A 22754-nucleotide genomic window follows, 5' to 3' on the forward strand; every position below is an offset into this window, starting at 1 on the left:
TTTGGGGGGGGGGTGTTACATTGAAAATCCATATAGCTCAAGCATTTAAAGGGCTACATTCCTCTTCAATGTGAGTGGCATGACATTTCTGGACATCTCAGAGTGAGGGACGAATCAGGAAAGCTCTCTTAGGGGGTGTTGAGTTTAGTATAGAGCCAGGTACAGCTGTTGCTCTGCCAGCCATGGGTCATTAAGATACAGAGGGGACACACAGACTGTGAAACTAATGGCAGGACACTGACATTAGCGTTATAGGTTATTGACCCATCTAAAGGGATTGATGGTGCAAATCAAGCAACAGTGTCAAAGGGAATGGGAGAAATAAGAGCATTTTTACACCCTGTGCCCACTAAGAGCACAAGCACTAAATTCACAATCAGTTCCCTGTGAATTTTACAAGATGACGCTCGAGAGAAATCCTCAACTCCCGCCGGCAGTTTTTACATGCTTTTCTCTCTATCACCATCCCTCCCATCTTTCGCTCACATGCTCGCTCTGTCTTTGCTCTCTGGTGTGTACAGGTCATGCAGAAAGAGATGTGCTGTTTGAAGTGTGTTCACAGCCTGTGTGTGTGTGTGTGTGTGTGTGTGTGTGTGTGTGTGTGTGTGTGTGTGTGTGTGTGTGTGTGTGTGTGTGTGTGTGTGTGTGTGTGTTGACTTAAGATATGTGTTATGTGCACACTTCACCTGAATCTGAATAGCACATTAAAGTGCTATGAATATAACAATTATCTAATCTTCTGAAGTGACAGTCTGTCTGCTTATCTTTTATCTGTTTATCCCTTTTTTCCTATAATTTAAAATGTAGTATATAGTTTAAAGTTAAAGTGATGTGACATACAGCCAAGTATGGTGACCCATACTCAGAATTTGTGCTCTGCATTTAACCCATCCAAAGTGCACACACACTGCAGTGAACACACACACACACACACACACACCCAGAGGAGTGGGCAGCCATTTATGCTGCGGCTCCCAGGGAATGTAATTTTTTTTGTAATGTAAATGTTTAGAATGTAATTTCTCTATTGTCACATATAGTTGCCTGAAGATTTTAATTTTGTCATTTCAATTTAAGAAATTGATTTTATTTATTTTTAAGATATATGAATGTAATTTTAGTTCTTATTTAATAAAAAAAAAATAATTGTAGTCTTGCTAAATGTTTTAAAATTTTTGAAGTTCACCATATATTTTCTAAATGTATGTTATCGATCTTATTATGAACAATTCATCCATGTTTCTTGACAGACTCTAGTGACCTGTGCCCAACTTTTTCAATCTCTTAATACACTTAAAAAGGAAGTTTCTTGGCTACTCTTCTTTTTTTTTTTTTTTTTTGGTCTTCAACAAAACAAAGAAAACAATTGACTGCAAGCTCGCACTTATTTATTTAAAAAGTGAAATGCCCACATCTCTAACAAATCAACAACAAAAGGATAGAACCATTTCCCACACTATATTTTTCATTCAGATCTATGTTGCAATACGGAACTGTTTCCAGTGATGATAATCATTGTGCAGAACCTGGTTTGTTTTCTCCCTTTGTCCAGTTTGTGTAGGCTATATCAATGATCATTAAGCGCCAGTTCTTCTTGGATTCGCACCAAAACAATCATGGTCTCTAGATCAAGTGAGCTCTGGAATGCTTTTGGTGAGAATGCAATTCAACTCAATAGATATATTTGATGAATCTTTGGAGACACAATCTACGGATTACTGTGATGTTAGTCTATCACTATGACACATTTTTGTCCGTTTTGATATAATATAAAGCAAACCAAGCCAGGGAGAAAGTGCAACAATTTATTGTTGCTATTAGTGTGTCATTAAACTGGGAGATTTTTATTTCAAATACATTCTGTTCTTTTAAACTTTTCTTCAACCAAAAAAAAAAAATGATGACACTTTTTGAATGGTAATGTAGTTGTAAATTCTAGGGAACTAGTAGAACTTTTATACTGACAACAGTGTCTGTTTAGTGTAAGATGTATGTGCTGTTGGAAAACAGCTCCATCTAAAATGCCTTTTAGATGGTCAATCTCTAAATTATGGTTACAAATGTCTGGATTCATTCGGAGAAACATGCAATGCAGTGTAAAATACCCTCCACTTTCATTTAGCCAAGTGCAAATAGAAAGGCCACTATATGTCACTTTTAGTGCTTGCCACTGAACTCACCAGTACACCACACTCAGAAGGTCTCGCAAGGCCAACTGAGGTTTTCTTTATTCCAGCTGGATGCTCCACTGGCCTAATGGGGTCTATCTGCAGGCCTTCAGTTTGGATATGTTTGTCTAAAAGCCTTTTTAAATGTCCTACCATTCGTTTTGGGAGAAGGAAGCAAGCAGGAACTAACTGGGCTGATGCTAGGAGGGTTTAAGGAAGGAGCTGAAGGAAACAGGTCAAAAAGAAATGCACAATGTCAACTTTTTCAGGTTCATTTTTCTCAGCTTATACTACAGTAATGGTTGCAAATTGTTAGAGGATATTTTTCAGTGATATCAGTTTCTTACGATCTTGTTTTAGGGCATTTGTATTTTATTTAATTTTTATTCATTTTTTTCAGGCCTTGAAAACACATGTAAATTAGTGAAATATTGCTTGGGCCTAAAATATGATATATTTACTTTTGCTGATTTATTTGGATTGTAATTTGTGCTTACTAGCATCTCGTGCTACACTGGCATCTCTTGCCGCAGTGATTCCATCTTTTTATTCTTTTGACAAAATATATTCAACACCCGAAATAAAATCCGAAATATTCACATCGTGATTTTTTTTCTCCTAATTTTTTCCAGCAACCGAACAATAAAACATTGACCTACTGTAATGTGTGATATTTCGGATTCACTTTCATTTCAAAACATTGTTTAATTTCAAAATCTTGTTTTAAACATTGCTCAGGCCTTAAAAAATAAAAAAAATTTGAAATAAAATAAAAAAAAATTTGAACAGTCAATAAAAAAAAGGTTAAAAAACAGAATAAACCCTTCTTTCCCCACATACAGTATCTCTTAAATGAGGAAAATGTCAGCCTGTCATAACACAGCCTAAATTGACAGACAGGTGTTTTCCCTCACATCCTAGTCAGCGTTTATTGTACATCATTGCTGATCTGCAGCATTTCTGATCTAACGCTGATACTTTGCAGGTCGGATCTGTCCTTTTAACCATTGCGTGAAATAGACACATTCCCATTTTGATCAGTCAGAACCTGCTCTTCCACTATCTCTCATCATCATATCATTTTGAACTTTCATAAATGCCCAAAACTTTCAAGCAGATTCTCGCAGAACATACTTTTACTGTCGGAGATCTATTGATTACTCAATAGATCTGGTTTTATGGAAGCGGTCTGATGTGTTCCCATCCTCCCCATGTCTCTGACAGAATGATGCAGCTATGTGCCCATCACCTTTCCCTTCTGTGAAAAACACTTTTTCACTCTTTGATTTAAGGAATCTCCAAGAGCCTTTAATATTGTGCAACATCCCTCAAACAAGTCTTTTGATTCAGCGAATCCACACTGCTGCAGCCTCTCCTGAGAGGACGATCTTTTCACCTATAAGCACATCTAATTGAATTAAAGCACGTAGCCTGTTGTTCTTGCCTGATTGAAAACAAGCGCCTTCCATTAATTCAATAATGAGATTTAGTCCAAATGATTGTCCTATTAGACACAAACCCTCATTCGCCACCCATTCGTTTGACTTCACCTCAATGTGCCCTGCTTGCACCTAACAGGTAATTATGTCGGAATTAATGTCACATGTAGTAATTGGATTCCAAAGCAAAGATACCTCATAATAGCACTTGTAATGAGGAAAAGCCAGCAGCATAGAAATTCAGTATTAGAACATGAGGCGGTGTTGGCACACTGGATAAGGTGGAGAGGCCGTCCTAATGAATAGGCTCTGTATGGGGCCATCCTTTGATCATGGGACCTCAAAGAGCACCGACTCCATCACGAATCAGAGCTTGTGACATTGTGTGATAGACAATCAGGGAAATGGCTGTTTTACCTTGTTAGAATTGCTTTACAAACACCACCATTTTTTATAGTTGTGCAAAGGTGTGTGTCTGTGTGATTTGTAATCCACACTGTGATTTGTAAAACACTGTACTGTGTTATTAGGCACACAACCAAACGCAGTTGATAGATAATGCAGTCTTATTAGAAATATTTTTCTTGCGATTTATTGCCTGTTTTTGCTGCACAATATGCTTAAAACAAATAGATATAGAATGCAGTTTTTTTTACTGTGCTTGCGAGGCAGAACTGCATTAATATTCATGAAACATTTTAGCTACCCATGCAAATGACTTGTTTTTTTCATTGGATTTAGCCCAAACTGCTTAATTTTGCTTTGTAAATCATTCCAGCTGTTATTTCGCAAACTCTATATTTACTTAGTGTATTTACTTAGATTTAAAATGGAAGTAGTGTTAACTTTAGAATATTATTTGCCTGCTGAAATGTGATTGGATTTGCATTCTGAATTGTGAATGTTTTTCTTTTTAGCCATCTCTATCCGCCTTTACACTGTTAATGCAGTGTTGTGAGCTGGTTGCTCAAACACAGCCGAAATAAAACAAGACACTTGCTGACTGTCATTATAACAGCAAAGCAACATTTCATTTATGGAGAAGCAAAGCCTAAAACTTTAATGCAATTCTTTTCTTGCTTTGCAAGCACTAGTTTTTCCTTCAGGAAATGCAAATCTAGTTTTTTTGTATTATTATTATTATTGCTGTCCGTATCAAGAACGCTATTATTTCATTTGCTGTTGTCAGTGTTGTGAGGTGCTATTCAATAGTTCATTGACAGAGTGACACAATGTGTTTATTTTTCATTTTAATTTCCTTCCTTCAGTCTATTTTTTCTTTCTTTCTTTCTTTCTTTCTTTCTTTCTTTCTTTCTTTCTTTCCCAGTTCAATTCATACAATTGTTTAGAAATGGCAGTGAGAGGACAGGAAATCAGCGAGCACTTGTTCCCAAGTTAAAGACGTCTGAAATACACCTGACCTTTTCAGCATGTGTGGGAGAGGAAGACAGACCTCAGTGTACGTTCAGGGTCCCACCGAAGCAACGTGGGATAGAGCAGCTGACCAGAAACAAATAGAAGTACAATAGAAGCAGCAATCATTTTGCTGTGCTCTGCAACTGTTAGAATTTGGCCCATCATCATTCTATCTATTTAAATTTTAATGCTGTTGCTTCTCTGAGCTGCCAGCAAGGCAGGACCGCTCTCAGTGCAGTGAACACAGTTCGTTTGTTGGCGTGTTTCTTCTCGTCACGTGCCTGTGCTTGGTTTTCTGTGTTTTGACTTTTAAATTGTGCTCATAAATACATATGAGTGAGTGTTTACTTTAATTGACCGACTCTTCATCCACATATGTCCTCGTGTTACAAATGCATGTTATGGGAGGAAAACAGCGTTCACGTTTTTCCCAGTGAAATTCCACATCTCTAATTTCTGTGCCCACCTCCCACCACCTTTCCTTTCCCAGCACATTAATATTTAAACTCACACCTTCAACACACTCTCAAAAAAAGTGGGAAAGGGGATTGTGTTCTCAGGGATCCCTTAATCCCCAGAATTAGCAGTTTAATAGCAAGGAGCCATTTGTAGATTAGAGAGATCAGGCTCATGGGACCCTCCTTTATACTCACTACTTAAATACTTAAAATTCTAATGCAGCTACAAGACCCTGTTTAAAACTGCCCTTTAAGACCTCCTTCGGCCCCCCTCGTGCTGTAACAAAGACTCTGAGAGGACTTCGCCAAGAGGTCGTGGAGTGATACTTTAGCATGTGTGTTTATTTGTGTGTGTGTGTGCCTGACTAATATTCAATTTCATATTGTATTTCATTGAAATAACTACATTTGGGACTCTGGGAGTGCAGAAAATCCTTTAATTTGTAATCATACATATGTATACACCGTGCCTAATCCACACACTGTTAATGTCTTACTTTCATTTTTCGCACAGCTAATTTGCCATTCATTCCTCATTCCTGTAATGTGTGGTAAACAAGCCTTCTTTTGGGGCAGGAATTACTGCCCTAACAGCTTGTGGAAGATGGATCAAACAGTCGCTATCTCGCCTCATTTTCATATAATTTGCCAGAGATGACAACTGTCTATTTTAGCCAGATGAGATAAAGTCTGATCCAGGGGAGGCAGTGTGTTTTTAATAATCATCTGGCTGGAAGTAATTTAGTCTTATGCTTGTGTGGAAATTGAATCTTTGTATTATGGTCTCAACCAGTCCAAATATGCAGTATTACCATGAGCCTGGTGAAATTATCTTTAGAGGTGGACCCTTGACGTGGTAAACGTTGCCTTTTTTTATGTCCAGGTGTGCTAGAGGTAATTTGATATGTTCTGTCACCATCAAAGATTAATCTTTCATGTCAATCTTCACATAACATTCCAAATCTTCACATAACATCCCCCTACCCCCAGTCCCTCTCTTCCTTCCTCTCTCTGGAACATTCATTCGTGATTTTAAGTGAAGAAAATGACTTGCGCTTGAAAACCCTCTGAAATTGAATGGATCCGAAGCGATGGATTGCATGCCATTCATTTAGATAGAGGCAGGCTGGGGAGGTGGTGCGGGAGGCTGGTAATACTGAGTGGCTTTTGCCTCACGGCCGATAAATTGCTGGTGCACTAAACCTTTGGAGGGTGAAACACACATCGCCGGAAGCCTGCAGTGACACAAGTCTTTTTATTAACCAATGTCGCACAATAGGACATGACCAGCATGCTCCATTCCTCACATGTCGAGTTTTTCTAGCTCCTGGCCCACTCAACCAATTACTGCAAAACACGTTTTAATGACTTTTTTTTTTTTTTACCTGTGGTAGTCTTCCAATAGATCTACACACTGTCGATTTGTACCTAGACATGTGTGCAGCCCCAGATGAGTTAGCTTTCTACTTTGTTTTAAATTCGAACCATTTTTTATTTCTAAAACTAGTGCTGTAGGTATAGATAAAATTGCAAAAACAAATTCTGCATTGTCTATATTTGATACCCAAGTCACTTTCTGGAGTTCACTTTCTGGAGTTCAGTTTTGTCTTTTCCATACAAGATGTATTGTGATCACTGGTTGTCAGGTTCACTACAGGGAGAAAGGAAAGAAAACATTGAACAAGAAAAAAAAGGAAGGAAGTCAGCAAGGAAAAAGGAAATAAGGCAGGAAGAAAAGAAAGGAAAAAAGGGGAATGAAATTCGGAAGAAAACATTTAGGAAAAAGGAAAAAAGACAGGAATGAAAGAAGGTAAAAGGAAGGAAAGGGGGATGAAAGAAGAGAAAAGGTAAGAAATGCAGCAATGAAATAAGGAAAAGGTAAATGAAGACAAGAAGGAGAGGAGGGAAAAGGGAAGGAAACATAAAAAAAAATAATGGAAAAATAATGAGAGAAAAAAATTATAAATGTAAAGGGAAGTAAAGCAAGAAGAAAAAGGTTTAGGAAGGCAGCAAGGGAAAGGGGCAAGGAATGCTGCGAGTAAGTAAGGAAAAAGGAATGAAAGCATTAAGGAAAAAGAAAAGTATGGCAACAAGGAAAAGTGAAGCAAGCATCAAGAAAAGAAGGAGAAGGAAGCATCATGGAGAAAGGGGAAGACAGCAAGGAAAAAAGAAAAAAAGAAGGCAGAAAAAAAAGAAAGGAAAAGGTTTGGAAGTATAAAACTTTTTTGCCTGTTTGGTCTTGGCTCATACAACTTAGGACCCCAGGTGAGCCAAAATAACCACTGTTGCCCTCTCAAAAAAAACAAACAAACAAAAAAACCCTTTGTTACTTCAGCATTTGTTGCTTCTGTAAAACCATGGGACTTTAAATAAACAGTAGCAGCAGGTCTTAGATTTTGTTTGCCGTTTAAATGTATTTTTTAATGCCAGTGGAGGCTCAAATGAAGTTGTTAGTAGCACAGAGTGGTGCCCAAAACTGTTTACTGTGGTACATTATCGTATAGGTAGTGACTAAGTGGTGAAATTAACAGGGAGGTATTGGATTACGAGAGAGAGAATAAGTGAAGGAGGGACTGAATGTGCCGTTGGCTGATGACACCGCTGCAATGGTCCGGATGACTTCAGAACCCGCTCAGATGTTGCAGGAGGCCAGAATGCGGCTTCTGCAACCTCCATAACAATGCAACATCCACCCTGGTGTACCCACCCCACATTACCAGCTGTTCCCCATCACCGCTGCTGAGCGCAATGCCATGCTGTGCGGCCCGCTTCTGCACAACCTGTGCCAATGGATATTAGCACTCCTGCGAGAGAGGCCTCGTCCTCCGCACCTGTTCCACTGCAGTGGAGCTCAAATTCCTCCGCCATAAATTAGTTTTTTAGTTGTTTATTTGCAGGGGCGTGTCTACGTGATAGCCAAGGTTGCCACTGGCCTCCCCTGAAATTTGGCTGGCCACCCCAGGTGCCCCCCACCCCCCCACCAGATGTCTTGTGATAGGCTTGGTTTTAGTAAATTGAATCTTGCAGTGGCGGATCCTGGCATGTGCAGCTGTCTAGGGACGCTTTCTTCTCCTCTTTATACTTAATTTTAGGCAGTTTTTATAGCGTGATCTTAATGACAATGTCAAGCTAAAAAGCTGTCACTCTTTGTTCATGGCTTCTCACAAAGTTCTATTACCAATTAATCTTACACCCAGCAATTATTATATATTATTAACATCCTGTATACACTCTGCCAATCCCCCCCATTGTGGCCACCCTCCTTTGAGGCAGTGTCCTAGACTGCCCCCCCACCCCCCATTTAAAATGCTCTAGACACGCCCCTGTCTACTTGGAGAGCCAATGAAAACAATCTATTTTTCTTCACGTAACATCACTTGTTAATACATCTAAATGTAATCCTCAGATAACTCCGAATTTTTTAAATACAATGAAGTGAGAGAAGCTATTGAAACCTAACATAGTCTGGAGGGAAGCTAAATTACCTGCGAAGCTAAGGATAAATCAACACAAGCACAAGAAAGAAAATTTACACGTCATATAGAGCTGCTCAATTGTACGAGGTATCTCCTCGGTGCCGGAGTCCTTCAGCTGCTCCCCCGTTCCTCCTCTCCTCCTCTTCTCTTCACATATTCTCCTCAAAACACCGGATGGGCTTGTTCACTTATTCCCGCTCTTATTTACTGAGTGTTCAGGAAGAAAAATGAAGTTTATGGTAATAGGGCTGTGTCAGGCAGGCCAAGGTGCATTGTTTCCATCTGGGTGCTCTCTCTTGCTCTCGCTCTTGCTCTTCCTCTCTCACTCCATCTCCATCTCTCCCTCTCTATCCATTTCCACCTGATACCCATTGTCTATTCAGTTCTCTTTCTTTTTCACTCAGTTTCCATAATTTTTACAGCCTCAGAGATCAGCTTCAACAGTCTAGGTCTGTTGAGAATGACTGGGGACTCCGAAACTCAGAAATAATAATAGTGATTTCCAAATTATCTCACTATACATATTCCTCTTACTTGGTTAAAACCCAGTAGCAATATTTTATTTAAATTTAACCCTTTTTCATATCATAAAGTAGATATAAACCAAATTAAAATAGATTATTGGCAAGTACTGTATGTACACCAATTAAATGACTGTACCATATACCACCTTTATAAATGCGGTCATCAAAATATAATTTTACAGTATATAGTAGAGCAGAAGATGAATATACTTCAAATATGGTTAAGCCATATCTGGAAAAAAAATGTCAAATTAAAATCAGATACTATATGAATCCAATTTAAGAATTGGTTTGTGTTGCTCAAAAATTGTAAGGCACTGACACAAGTGCTAAAATACTCTTGGGAGCACTTAGCAATCATCTTGAGATGTGTTGACAATTTAACCAAAGCGGGGGATTTTTCCTCTGCCATCTTGCAATTGAAACATCCACTCCGAAGCATGTTGCATATATGGTAAAGAGCCGTTTCTGTCGAGCGAGTTTTCCTTGGTGAACCACAGCCTCAATAAATCACACACATTTGTTCCACGGAAATGCAAATGCTGGTGGAGGTGAGCTTAAATTTCATCAGGCATATATTGTACGTCGGTGTCAGAGAGAAGTAAACCAGAACAAGCTAGATTGCTTTGGTGAACTGCATTTCCACATGACGTCAGAAGACTCTACTGTACGTCTTCAAAACAAATCCCGAGGTAGTGTAGTCACTTTAGACCCTTGGTGTTAAGATATTGTACGCACACATATGCTGTGCTGTTCGCCGTTCTCTCTCCTCACCTCAAAGGCATGCAGAGTCTCTGAAGTTTTTTTTTTTTTTTGAGGGCGAGGAGAAAAGAAAAGACTGTGTGATGGAGAGTATGATGGAGCAGCAGAGGAGGCCGATGGAGCGCTGTCTCAGTGCTCTGCCCGAATGATGGATGAACTTTGAACAGATTTGCTCAACATTAAAAGGGTCGGTAGGCCCTTGGGCCTGTAAGGCAATGTGGAAAAGAGAGAGAGAGAGAGAGTGAGGGAAAGAGAGAGATGAGAAATAGTGCCGCGTGCCATGGACTCCGTTTATAGGTGCTACTCTTGGATTTTGCAGCCCCATCGCCAACAGCAAGCCACACCAATATTTCAGGTGAGGGGTTGACAGAGAGCATTTTGGGAAATGATATTATGTAGAGATATTAGAGTAATTCACCCTGGGTTGGCTCTACCTTACTGCCCTGTCCCTTGGATGCTCTATTGTCACCTAATTCTATTCTGGTAGTGCTGGAGACTTAAACCTGGAAAGTTCACACCTTTACATTGAGATTAATGCCTGAGGGACACGTTAAATGCTCTTGCTCATTCTATGGTCATTCTATGGTATTTAAAATGTAGACACTCTCTGAGGTTCAACCTTTCCTATAGTACAGCAGATGGCATTACAATAAAACTGGTTTCTGTGGTTGGCTGAATGTGTAAACCTGTCATTATTTTTTCCTTTTTCCTGCTTCCCAGGTTCACATCGGAAGTGCCAAATGCAGTCCAGGATTCCCAAATCAATAATTAGCTCCTTCATTTCGACTCATCGCACAGCCTCTCAGCTTTAATCACTTCAAAATACACTCACACAATAGTGAGCTAATTTACTTACAATTATATTTTCAATTATGCCCTAATAAACCCATTGTACTCTGGGTAATCACAAGTTACCCTTTGAGCTAATGCAATATGGCGCAGTGTGAAGTCAAATTCAATTTCTTGCAGTGAAATGAAAAAATAAGCACATGCTCTCAATAATCATGCCATAGGTTTATTCATTGTGGACCCCCACTGCTGTTCAGCAAGATGTGAGACAATAAGTACCCAGCAGTCTTGACTAGCGAGCCTCAGGTAGTCATAAGCAACATCTATATAATGGTGTGCTGTATATGATGAAACTTCCCCTAGTGCAATACACAGTGCTTTTTCATGTTGCAGTGAAACGGCAGATTAGTGTATCACCCTGCAAGATTTTCAGCTTTGTTTGGACTGTTGCAGGTAATATGGTTCATATATTCATTTAAAATGCAATAAATCCATTGAATCAATATGAAAGTTATTTTTCATATTGAAACTGTTGAAAATACACAACATACTTAAATTCAAAAATGACATTTCCCTTACATTCAACTTCCAAAAGTGCATTAATTTTTGCCATGTTACATTCATTTAGTTGACTAGTGCTATATGCTGTATTAACAAAAACATACATGGCATTAATAAAAACACAAACACAGACATGAAACGCAATATCGCGTTCATAATTGAAGTCGATTCCTCTAATGAATGCGATATTGTGTAGTTTTTCGGTGATCTATGGCTTTGTATATTAAATGCCGCTCTATCTGAAAGCATATCATGGAGATTTACCGATACTATTAATCACGGAATCGGCTTTACTGACCAGATGCGCATGATAATCACATGCGATTTGTTTGTTGATCACAAAGTGCAAAGTAGATGAGGAAAACTAAGATGCTGGGTGTATTCAAAGCGCCGTCATTACTGTCTAGAGTTGGTGGAATGATGAGCTGTGATTGGTTGAGCATATATATAGCATTTTGCAGAGAAAGGAGATTACCGTTTGTCACGGTTTGGAAAAAATGGGAGAAAACATGACTTAATAACTCGGCGGGTATCGCATTTTGCGTAAAATTTTAATTTTACTTCTTAATACCGACCAGATACGGCGTTTTGGAAACAAACTTTTCATATCCTTATTTCACACTTTAAAATAAATGTGGCCTCTATGGATCCTTAAAGAATCTTTAAATTCCAACCTTATTATTATGATTTAAAAAAGTTTAAATTATTATAAATATATATATTAAAAAAAAGAAATGTACCGGTATTCTGCCTGGACATTTTTCATTTTAATTTCTGTTAACCTTAAACGCAATTCAGTAAAGTGCAAAACTCAAAATACAGGTAAAAGACCTGTTTTTTTTTTTTTAATCCTTAAAATGAAAACATTGCATTGTGCCTTGTTTAAAGATATTTTTTACAGTGGGTGTTTTTCTATCTTTATTTATTCAATTACAGCTTCCATGGATGACATAGGGCACATTTGTTGTGTCAGAGGGGGGTTATTGATTGGTGATTACACATTTGAACGTGGACACACTGTAATCTGTGTTAAAACCAGACAGCATTTTGTAATAAATGTAAGCTGTGCAATCACCTCTAGACTGAGGAGACACATTTGACTTTCATCTTAGCTATTGTTCCACTTTGCAAAGGATAAGCACCTTATGGGACGTGGGTAGAAGAATGCCTAATGTGGCAGCCCCCTGTCAGGATTCAACCCCTTTGATTCCGCGTTTCAAACGGCGGCAGTACCAGCCAGGGACGACTCATAGGAAAGTCACTTTCTAATAGACAACCATTTTTGCATGCACTTGTTTTATGTGTGTCCGCAACTCACTGGAACTTGATAGCTTTTCTAGACCATTTGTGTTTTGAATGCATCAGACATGCTCTTCCACCTCCCACTCTCATTCCCCCCATCCCTCGACACTGTACGCAGTACCACCTTTTTGCCCTGATGTTGCTCCACACCCTCCCAATCCCATTTTTCATGCTGGGCTTTTTGCATTGTGTCAATAAACAAGACGTTCCCTGTCATGGGGAGGCTGAAAAAAAAGAGTTCAAACCATCTTTGAAGTTACAGCAGTGCCGCTTTTAAGTTCTCAATGTCACAGGGCATTTAAGTTCTCATAAGGATGAGTTGGGAAAAAAAAGTCTGAAAAATCTCAGACTTCCCGGTGAACTTCGAAGAGGCGTCTTTACAGAGAAGATAAATGACATGACAGACATGATAAAATTCCTCTGTTCTCATTTGCACAGGAGAACATGAAAATTGCAAGGATATGACCAACTGCTCCATTGATCGACATATATGTTTGCTAAATAATTGATTATGATGATTTTATCTGAGGATATCCACCATAATGCATCTGGGGGGTGGGGGTGGGGTTACTCTTTTATAGCTCAGGATATTTGGAAATCTTGGTTACGTTTGATTTGAATGTCAGCTAGGTTTTGGATGTTTTTTATGAAAATAAATAAAATCAGAAGCAAATGAGACAATTGTCGTCAGAGTTGTGAGAGTACAGTATGTATAGTAGAACATCTCAGATCATTTGTTCTTGGATGAATTCCATGAGAAATGTTTGAAAATGTGTCATAGATTTCATTGATGAGAAATGTTTTATGTTGAAATCAATGACTTTTGCTGCAGACTTTTGAATTTTGGCACATTGAGACATTGTAGAAATTTGATTCTGTTCAAAAATGAAAGGGTTAGTTCAACCAAAAGTGAAAAAGATTTTTATTTATTTATTTAGTTAGTTCATGCAATGAAAGTTACTGTGGTCCATTGTTGTCTGGAATATATATTGTAGGTTTGAGGGTGAGTAGATGATGAAATATATTTTTTTAAATATCCCTTTAAAAGTTGTCATTTATATGTTTTAATTTCCTGTGGGATGTATGGATTCATAAGTAAGAGGAAAGCAAATTGGAACACATAACCCATCATGGCTCACATCCACAATCTACTTTCTGTGATTGCAAGTGATTTGTTGTAATTGGTGGAGGGTGTGTTTTAGGGTAGTCACAGCACCTGAATGGCTTTGAAGTAGTGGTGTGTGGTTTGACTGATACAGTCTTATGTCATTATGCTCATCCGCACTGATGTGATGTTTCTGTGCCAACAGGGATCTTACAGTTGTCCCCGCTGATTGAGTGTCTCTATGGCTACAAACGAAGCTTGTAAACCGGCAGTGTGAAAAATCCACACTATAACATATTCAAGTTTTATTTCAGTTTTCTTGAGTATGTGTATCCATCATGTGTGGAGATCAATTCAGCAGTGTGTACTTTGTTTGAGAATATTGCAATGTATTTTTCAGCAATGCTGCATGTAAATAAATAAATCATAATTTCACAAGGTGAGCAACAGTTTAGTTTCTGTCAAGAAGGTTTTATTTGAGTTTTGTATATTGCTGTGAGTTTCTCTTATTGTAATGCTGTATTAGACTGTAATCTCTCCTTTAATGCTCTATAGTACTTGACCATTATGAGTGTGGACAAGAAATGGATATAGAAACCTTTAATACTAATGAGTGTTTGCGGCTGTCCACTGGTATTATGGTCAGAGTTAGCTTTAGTGAAAATGACTGTCTATTGAACTCATCTTTATTTCTTTAGCTTGCTCAGCTCATTAAAGCTAATGTCTCATCAGTTTCTATTAGCACTGCTAACAGGGTAGTGACAGCACACAAAGACAAAGAGCAGAATGAAAAGGAGCCACAAAGATTTGTTTCTGTACCTTACATTTGCAAAATGTTGGTGAAACTATACAATCAAATGATGATAAATTCAAGTTTGCTTAAACACCAGGATATAGATAAACTATAAGCAGATTTTTTTCAGTCCGGACAGGCATTTTTAATCACCACTTTACTCACTTGATAAAATTCTATCTTTTGTAAAGATTGAAGATTTGTCAGAAAATGGCTTTCAAAAAATAATATAAAACATATTGTCTTAAATACCTCATACTTTATTTTATATATATATATATATATATATATATATATATATATATATATATTATCTATATATATTTGCAAATTATTTGAGCTGTTAGGTGGACATAACTTGAATTAAAAAAAATGTGTCATTGTAATGGTTTCTTTTATGGAGAGGGATGAAGCTGGCACATTGGTTTGAAAAAGTGATTGAATTAAAATTTGATGTTTAGTTATGAAAATTATTAATGTTTTTATTATTATTATTTGTTGTTGTTATAATTTTACACTATATACTAAACTCTTTTATTTTCTGTTTTAGTCATCATAGCATTTAGTAAATTGATTCTATGTTAAATTATATCCAGTTAATTGTCCTCTGAAAAGTTTAACTTTCAACAGAAATTTACAGTGCTTGGACCATAATTTACAATTTAATTACTAAGAAAACCATAAAGCAGACTTGCTGTACAAACCACACATTAAAACTCTTACCTGGGAGATCAATAAATCAGGATTCAATGAAAGGTCAGAGTGTTTTTATGTTAAAATCAAAACAATAATCAAAAGTGAATTAAAGCCGTGCTCGTCTCTTCCTCCTTTCGATGAAAAAGCTAAATGTTTTTTACCTATCTGTTATACATCATTCCAAACACTCTATGTTTTCTTCCAAACTAAAAAATACCCTATTAAAAGAAATGAAGGTCCACCAAAGGACGTTGTGGATGGGTTGCATGGTTGTGTTTTGGCGGCTGTTGTGAAGTGCATCGGTGGGGGTTTGCTCCCACATAATGGGGGCACATCTGGTGTATCTGCATCCAAAGGGAAATAGATCAACCCCCCAAAGACCCTAAATGATCCCAACACATATCCCAGTCCAGCCTAGGGCTGTCTCACTCTCCCCAACCTTGGAACAAGACTCTGGCTTCGGTGGCCATCACCTTTGATCACCTTGAATTATTAAGTAATGGTTAATTTAGAATTGTTACTAATAAACCCCGAAGTCGAATATCCAGGTGTCATTTATTTTATTCCTTACCAGACAGTCTTATGATTAAAGTGAATAATTAATGAAAAGATAATCAAAAGCAAATCAAATGTTTTGCGAGCTGTCTCACGCGTGGTTGCGGAGAACTGCAATTAATGGCCGAGATTAGCTATTGTGATGTCATTATACATTCCCTTCATTTTCTATAATGAGTCTGTTTGATCTTTGAATACCCCCGGGAACTCCTGCCTCCTCCCTCTCAGCATCTCTCCCTTCCTCCTCCTCCTCCTGCTCTCCCTCGCTCTGGCAGAACCTCCCCTTTTCTCTCCGAGGGCTCACATTGGCTTCCGTATGTGTGTGTGCGTGTGTAAGAGTGTAAGTGAAAGTGCGCAGCAGAGCCTTGATGACAGAGGGCCCAGGACCATTCAGACGACTCGCACGCCCGCGTTCAGCCCACCTCTCCAACAGTTGAGAAAAAGAACAGTCCAGAGAAAGAACAGCAAAAAAGAGTACCAGATAAAATCAAAAAGACTTCTGCACAAAACAAAGAAGAAAAAGGAATAGAGGCAGAGTCAGGGTTTCAGAGAGAGAGGGAGAGATAGAGAGAGAGGATCTCCCAGCTTAATGCGCAAAACGTCCCGCTACCACATGCTGTGCTCAATGGCCAACACAGGCTGTCTTCTGCTCTCCGGCTCAGGGATGCTAACTCACTCTCTCCAGTGTCCCCCTGCGTTCCTCTACCTACCCGAGGTAAGGCAATCCCAATGCCTCAGTCTTGCGCTCGCTCTTCCTTCTTCTTCTTCTTCTGCTACTTGCAGGTGACACGTGCTAGCATTGTGTTCACCCCCTCCTTCTCATATCCCTCCTCCCTCATAGCCCTCGGCAGGGGTCATCCTTGTCTGCTCCCATCTTTTCATTAATGCTATGAGTTTTTGAAGTGTCAATTTTGCTTTTATACTATTACAGTATGCAAACTTGTTTGCTTGTATCTTTATTTTAATTTTATATGCAGTAAGTGTCTGTAAGTGCAATTAATTTATTTAAATATCTTTTATAAAACAAGTCATTTTTTATTATTTTATTTTTATGTTTATATATATATATATATAATATATTTAATAGTATATATTTTTTATGTTTTAATATATAATATATTTAATAGTATATATTTTTATGTGTATATATATATATATATATATATATATATAAAACACCCCAATGAGTCGATCAGTGAGTCAATCACACATCACTTACTCTATTCAAATTGTGTTTTTTCATTCAAGAATTTACTCATTACTTACATTTTGTCGAAAGGTTTTCAAAAACCTAGGACTGTAATATAGTTTAACTGAAACAGCTGTATTGACGTCCTTGTTGTTTAAGTGTATTGAAAACTCCCTGTTTCAGAAGTGTGAATCTGTCTCTGCTTTTTGTGAGCTACTCACTGGCCGAATGTAGACAGATGTCACTGAATTAGTCCGTACTAGTAAATGAGGATTGGCTAACTTTTCTGAAGGTGCTTGGAAATTGTGTGGCATATGAGGAACTGCAGTGATTGTTTTTGGCCGCGTGTGTGCTTTACTATGGGCGGCGTGTGTGATGGCAGGCTGCTGCTTTCCTCTAGATGGTGTATTATTGCTCAGATATAAAGAATGATAAGGCTGTTGAGAGATAGCCTGCCTCATGCTGCTACCAAATCGCTCCTCACTCATCACCTTAACAGTCGCTGTCCCGGCAAACACACACCCAACACCAGCTGTCCGGGCCTCTGCTGTCCCAGCGCCGTTCACTGTGTGTGTACATGTGTGTCTGAGCATACAAATAAGGTGTATTTAAGAATTCATCCTGTAAATGCTTGTGTGTTTGAGCGTACTCATAATTTCTCATCTGATTTTGAACAGATGTCATTGACAAGATGTCAGGGCTTGTTTTTGTGTACACGCGTAATTGATTAGCTGTGAGAAACATCTCTCAAATATCTGTCATATTGGGCTCGTTGCATTTGAGGCGCTAGCTGGGGTTTGTTTCAATTTCAGTATTGCCATCTTGATACAGCAATTTCAGACTTTTTTTTTTTTTTCGGTTGCTGTGAGAGTAAAAAAAAAAAAATGAAACGCAGTCTTGTTCCCATCTATCAAATTTAGTATGACTCGCTTCCAAATAATACAGACAGATTCAAAAAGAGTTATTACACCCTCAGGGATTCTACAGGATCCCATTCCTTATTCCTTTTGCTATTCTTTGCTTTTATTCACATGCTGAAATGGTAGCCACACACGGCACGTCACATCTTGTAGATAGTGAATTGTAATAAGGTTTGTTTCGTGTCGGATTCCACACCTGTGTCTCATCTCAATAAAAATAGTTAAAGGAAAATCTTTGTGTGCTTAAAAAACAATATAGTGAAAGGAAAGTGAGTTTTACAAAAAGTAAACTTACTCATTTAACAGTTATACAAAAGTCTAATGTATTTATTTAATATGTGTATGCAATTAGACAGACATCCTAAATCATACGTCACTCATACAATTCAATTAAAGACATTTTAATGTCTACAAGCATGTGAGAGAACAATTCTTTTTTGAGGCGAAAACAATGTAGAATGTTCTAGATTTTCACATAATGTACTGTGAAGTAAATTTGTGTGTAATGCATCTGTGTACATTTGTGTGTGTGTTTTGGCCACTGACTGCATGAACTAGCGCTGCTGAATGCTGTTTAGCTGCATTACTGTCTGTTTTCACTGGATTAGGAATTAACTAGGGATGCACACAGCTTTTGTTTTCCATTTAATAGAAAAAGTTTGAGCCGTAGCATCATGCAGGTTATTTTTCAACAAACAATATTTTTTCTCACACTAGAATTGCAGAACAAAACCATTGCAGAGGCAGAACGTGTTTCCAGTTCAGTAGCTTGATCTGTAACCTCATTTAAACAACAAGCCACTGTCGTTTGATACAGTCTGGTATTGACAGGGATGTCAAGTGAGCGTATAAAAAATAAAATAAAAAAGATCCTCAAAGATATGAAAAAAATTATCCATTACATTCTTCTTCTTCTTTTTTTATCAAACGTGACCTCTATCAACATTTAATTTAAATTTGGCTGGATAAGATTCCCTCCCTCTCCTTTTATTGCGGCAGAGGCTGGTTCTCAAGTCTTGAGTCAATACGGAGCAGTAAATCTGCTTGTGCAAGCATCTCTCCTTCCCTAGAGGACTGAAAATCTTTACCCATGCTCAGGATAGTTAAACAATTCTCGCTATTGTATGATTTTCTCCTGAGCCATGGAGCTGAATATTAGAAGCTTATTCTCCAGTGAGTTTTTAGTCATTTCTAGCAGTGGTCGAAGTCATTTTGCAAGTATAACTCCAAAATACACACGCACACGTATAAAAAAAAAAAAAAATGTTGTGTGTATTTCACATGTTGAATTGGCAGCACAAAAGCTTCACCTGCTCTGCTGCAGGTGGTCTCTCGCATGTCTAGTGCTATAGAGAGGAATCAAGCCAGCTTTGAAAAACAGCCAGAGAAGAGGTAGGTGGAATAACAAGGATGGAAACATTAAAGAGAGGAAGAGGAAGGTGTGGGGAAATGAAATCCATGAATGAGAGAGGGATATGAATGCTCAGCCACAATGAGATATAATTGGACGGGTGGGCTAGTGTGAGCAGAAAGGAGAGTCAAAGAAATGTAGGGAGTGGTTGAAGCTGTGTCTTTTTCTGTGCTACACAGGAGAGATAGTCGGAGCTCATTCCCCCCCTGAAGACTTCCTGCTAAGTGTCACCAACCCCTGCTAACGACGATCAGATATTTTGCACGCACACATAGAACTCACTCAATATGAGCGTAACTCAGTATACACTCGCTTATCAATAGCGATGACATAATGGGTTGGAAATGGAAGCGAAACCCCAGGGAATATGGATCAGCTGATGTCCATTGCACTAAAACAGATGTTAGTCTAGTTTTCTTTCTGGTTTGTCTAGAAACAGTAAGTGGAAATTAATGACAGTCACAATGAGGATGAATCTGTATAGCCGTTTGTATCAATACTGCGTATCAATAGGTAATTGTTTTTCTAACGGTATTGTAGTTAGCCTGTTTCTACTCTTAAACACATCTGATAAGATCAAATTAATGAGCCGGTCGCTCAGATGAGATTGTGCTTGAAAAGAAATGTGTTTTGTTTTGAATTCAAGGGATCCTTTTATATCACCTTGCACAAAATTTGTTTTACTCATTAGAGTCCCACCAGAAATGAGAGTGCATTGTGCATTGTGCATGCATGTATTAAGAAAAAAAGGTCTTGACTGGTGAAATTGACATCTCATCAGCACTGACGACTAATCAAAGCAAAGTTTAAATACTCCTGAGATTAAAAGCAGGTTATTATAGGAAATATGTATGTGAACTGACAGCATCATAGCGCAGTGGTGCAACACGCACATATTTAAACTTCTATATACTGTATATACACACATACACACCCCAGACTACCGTTGCTCTGCATTGATGTAAAGTAAACAGCATTTTCATGTTAATACTAAATGGAAATGCTCTCCATGGGTTTTCTGTGTTATGTGAAGTGCTCTGGTTTTCATAAAAATATTGTTTCTATCAGCTTCACTACATTATTGATTACAATACTAGTGATGTGCCAACATTTGTCTCTGTCTTGTCATCCCTTCAATCTTGCGCATCCTAAATTGAAGGAATTTATTTTGTATGCATGAAAATGAAGTGTGCATTAGTGCTGCATTAGTTATGGATTCTGGAACAGTTAGGAAAGAAAGGCAGATTCATCATGTCATTGTTTGGATCATCACATTATTCATGTTTTGAGGCTAATCAATTCCGGGGATCGAGTTTCTGAAATAAAACCTGCGGATTCCAAAAACACAATGACTTCAGCACTCAAGTGAATTTTGTAGTAATTCTATAGCCTAAAGTAGTTGTGGTCTGTGCTGGTGATTTAATCAAAGGCGTAATTATTTTCATGGGCTTTATATCGCATCAGCACAATCAACAAAAAAAGTTTCTTTGAATTTTTGCACTGCATTATTTAGTTCATGCAGCTAATTCACCAAAGCCCTCTCCTTCACTGTGCCCTAGTGTTAATGATGCATTGTATTGTTATTTATTAAGCCACCATATCGGCATCTATTTAGCCAACTCCATATTAATCTTCCTCCATAATTGGGCACACAATAGAAATTTGTCACTTTACTCTAAGCTTCTTTTTTTCAGAGCTGATGATTAACATTTTACTAAACACTTTATATATCTCTATTTAGTTGTATAATCATGTTTAAGATCTTTATATTTAGTCATGAAATGCCCTGTTAGGTTTAGCTCTGAAGTCACTCAAAATGTATGTTTTTTAGGTTTTTAAACTTAATAGTAGTATATGTTAATCAAATACAATTATTAGAAGTAGTAGTAATAAAACTTTTAACTTTTAATTAATTTTTTTAATACTTTGATAATTTGATTATATATTCAATTGTTTTATCTTCACTTTCAGTTTGTAGATTCTGATCAATTCTATATAGATATTTAGCTCATAAGCTAATACCCAAATTTGATCAGTCACATTTTTATAAATATTTGAAAGAAACTTGTGGATTGTGCTGATATGATTAATGATTGATGTTTTTAAAATGCAAAAACCAAAAAGATTTTAATTCAAAAACTGAATTCTCAGGTTTGATTACGCACCTAATATGTAGAAGTTGTAAAACTACAACTAATCAAAAACATCATGTCGCTGTGTCTGCTTTGAGTGGAATTAAGAGAGAAACATCAGAGCTGTGGCATGTGTGAGCGTGTCTGCATTAGATGTCTGCAGATGGTGTGATGTTCCCCACAAGCCCCTGTGCATCGGTATTGATGTTTCTGTGCTTTGCTGCAATGCACGCTGGGCCGCCACTGGCTTTGCACCACGGTTATCCTCTAGTGGTGAGAATTATGGGAAGGTTGGGTCCTCCAGGGTCTTCTAGATCCATTGGGTGGATCTTTATAAATCTCTGAAGACCCTGTGATGCTTAGAAAACTTAGGCTGGACTGTAGTTAGTTATCTGTGTATCAGTGCAGATATGCTGCACAGATAAATTCGTGCCCACATACTGTTGGTGTTATACACCTATTCAAGTCTAACTTCTCTGCATGGGCCAGCATGTACAGTGGAGGCATGTATGACAAATAATTTATATGTACTGTACGCAATTTAGCAGATGTTCTCATGAAGAGTAACTTACAAAGTGCTTTAGTTTCGCTTGTGACTGTCATGTCAGTGCAAATTCTAATGAAAAATAAAAGTATGTCTTTAAAAGCATATTCCACTTGCTGATGTCTTGTATTTAAGCGAACTGTACAACAGGGAAAGGACAAGCAGGAGCATTTCCTCAGAGCTGTGTGGTCCACTAAAAATGTCTTTACGGTGCCGAGTGTACGTGTTTAAACATGAAATGTGTAGATAAAATTAAATACATCATTTTTTTATCACAATTAGCAGGTTGACTGTAAAAAAAACTTCAAGAATTTAATGATTAATTAAAATAAATTGTAGAATATTATTAAACAATTATCTACATAGAAGTTTTTTATTTATTATTTTTAATGTCAACTTCTAATTTATCCTACATGATATTTGAGCATTGCTATAATGCATTTACATTTTTAGTGGTGTGTTCACAGTCATTCATTCTCCTTTTTATGCTTTATTTATGTTTCTTTTAATCACT

The 22754-nt window shown here is 37.7% G+C and overlaps 1 protein-coding gene across 7 annotated transcripts in view; it reads left to right on the forward strand.

The window, feature by feature from the left end:
- Nucleotides 1-22754, forward strand: part of LOC132121609 (RNA binding protein fox-1 homolog 3-like) — a 442423-nt gene that overhangs the window by 312019 nt on the left and 107650 nt on the right. Inside the window, exon 1 of one of the 7 annotated variants that reach the window (XM_059531192.1) lies at nt 16395-16759. The exons of the other annotated variants lie outside the window; for them this stretch is intronic. Within the exon in view, the coding sequence (XP_059387175.1) occupies nt 16634-16759 (126 nt within the window). The 5' untranslated portion in view covers nt 16395-16633. Of the gene's footprint in view, nt 1-16394; nt 16760-22754 lie in introns of those variants that run through there. 7 annotated transcript variants of the gene reach the window in all.

This window comes from Carassius carassius, chromosome 39 (assembly GCF_963082965.1).
Source record: "Carassius carassius chromosome 39, fCarCar2.1, whole genome shotgun sequence".
NCBI lineage: Eukaryota > Metazoa > Chordata > Actinopteri > Cypriniformes > Cyprinidae > Carassius > Carassius carassius.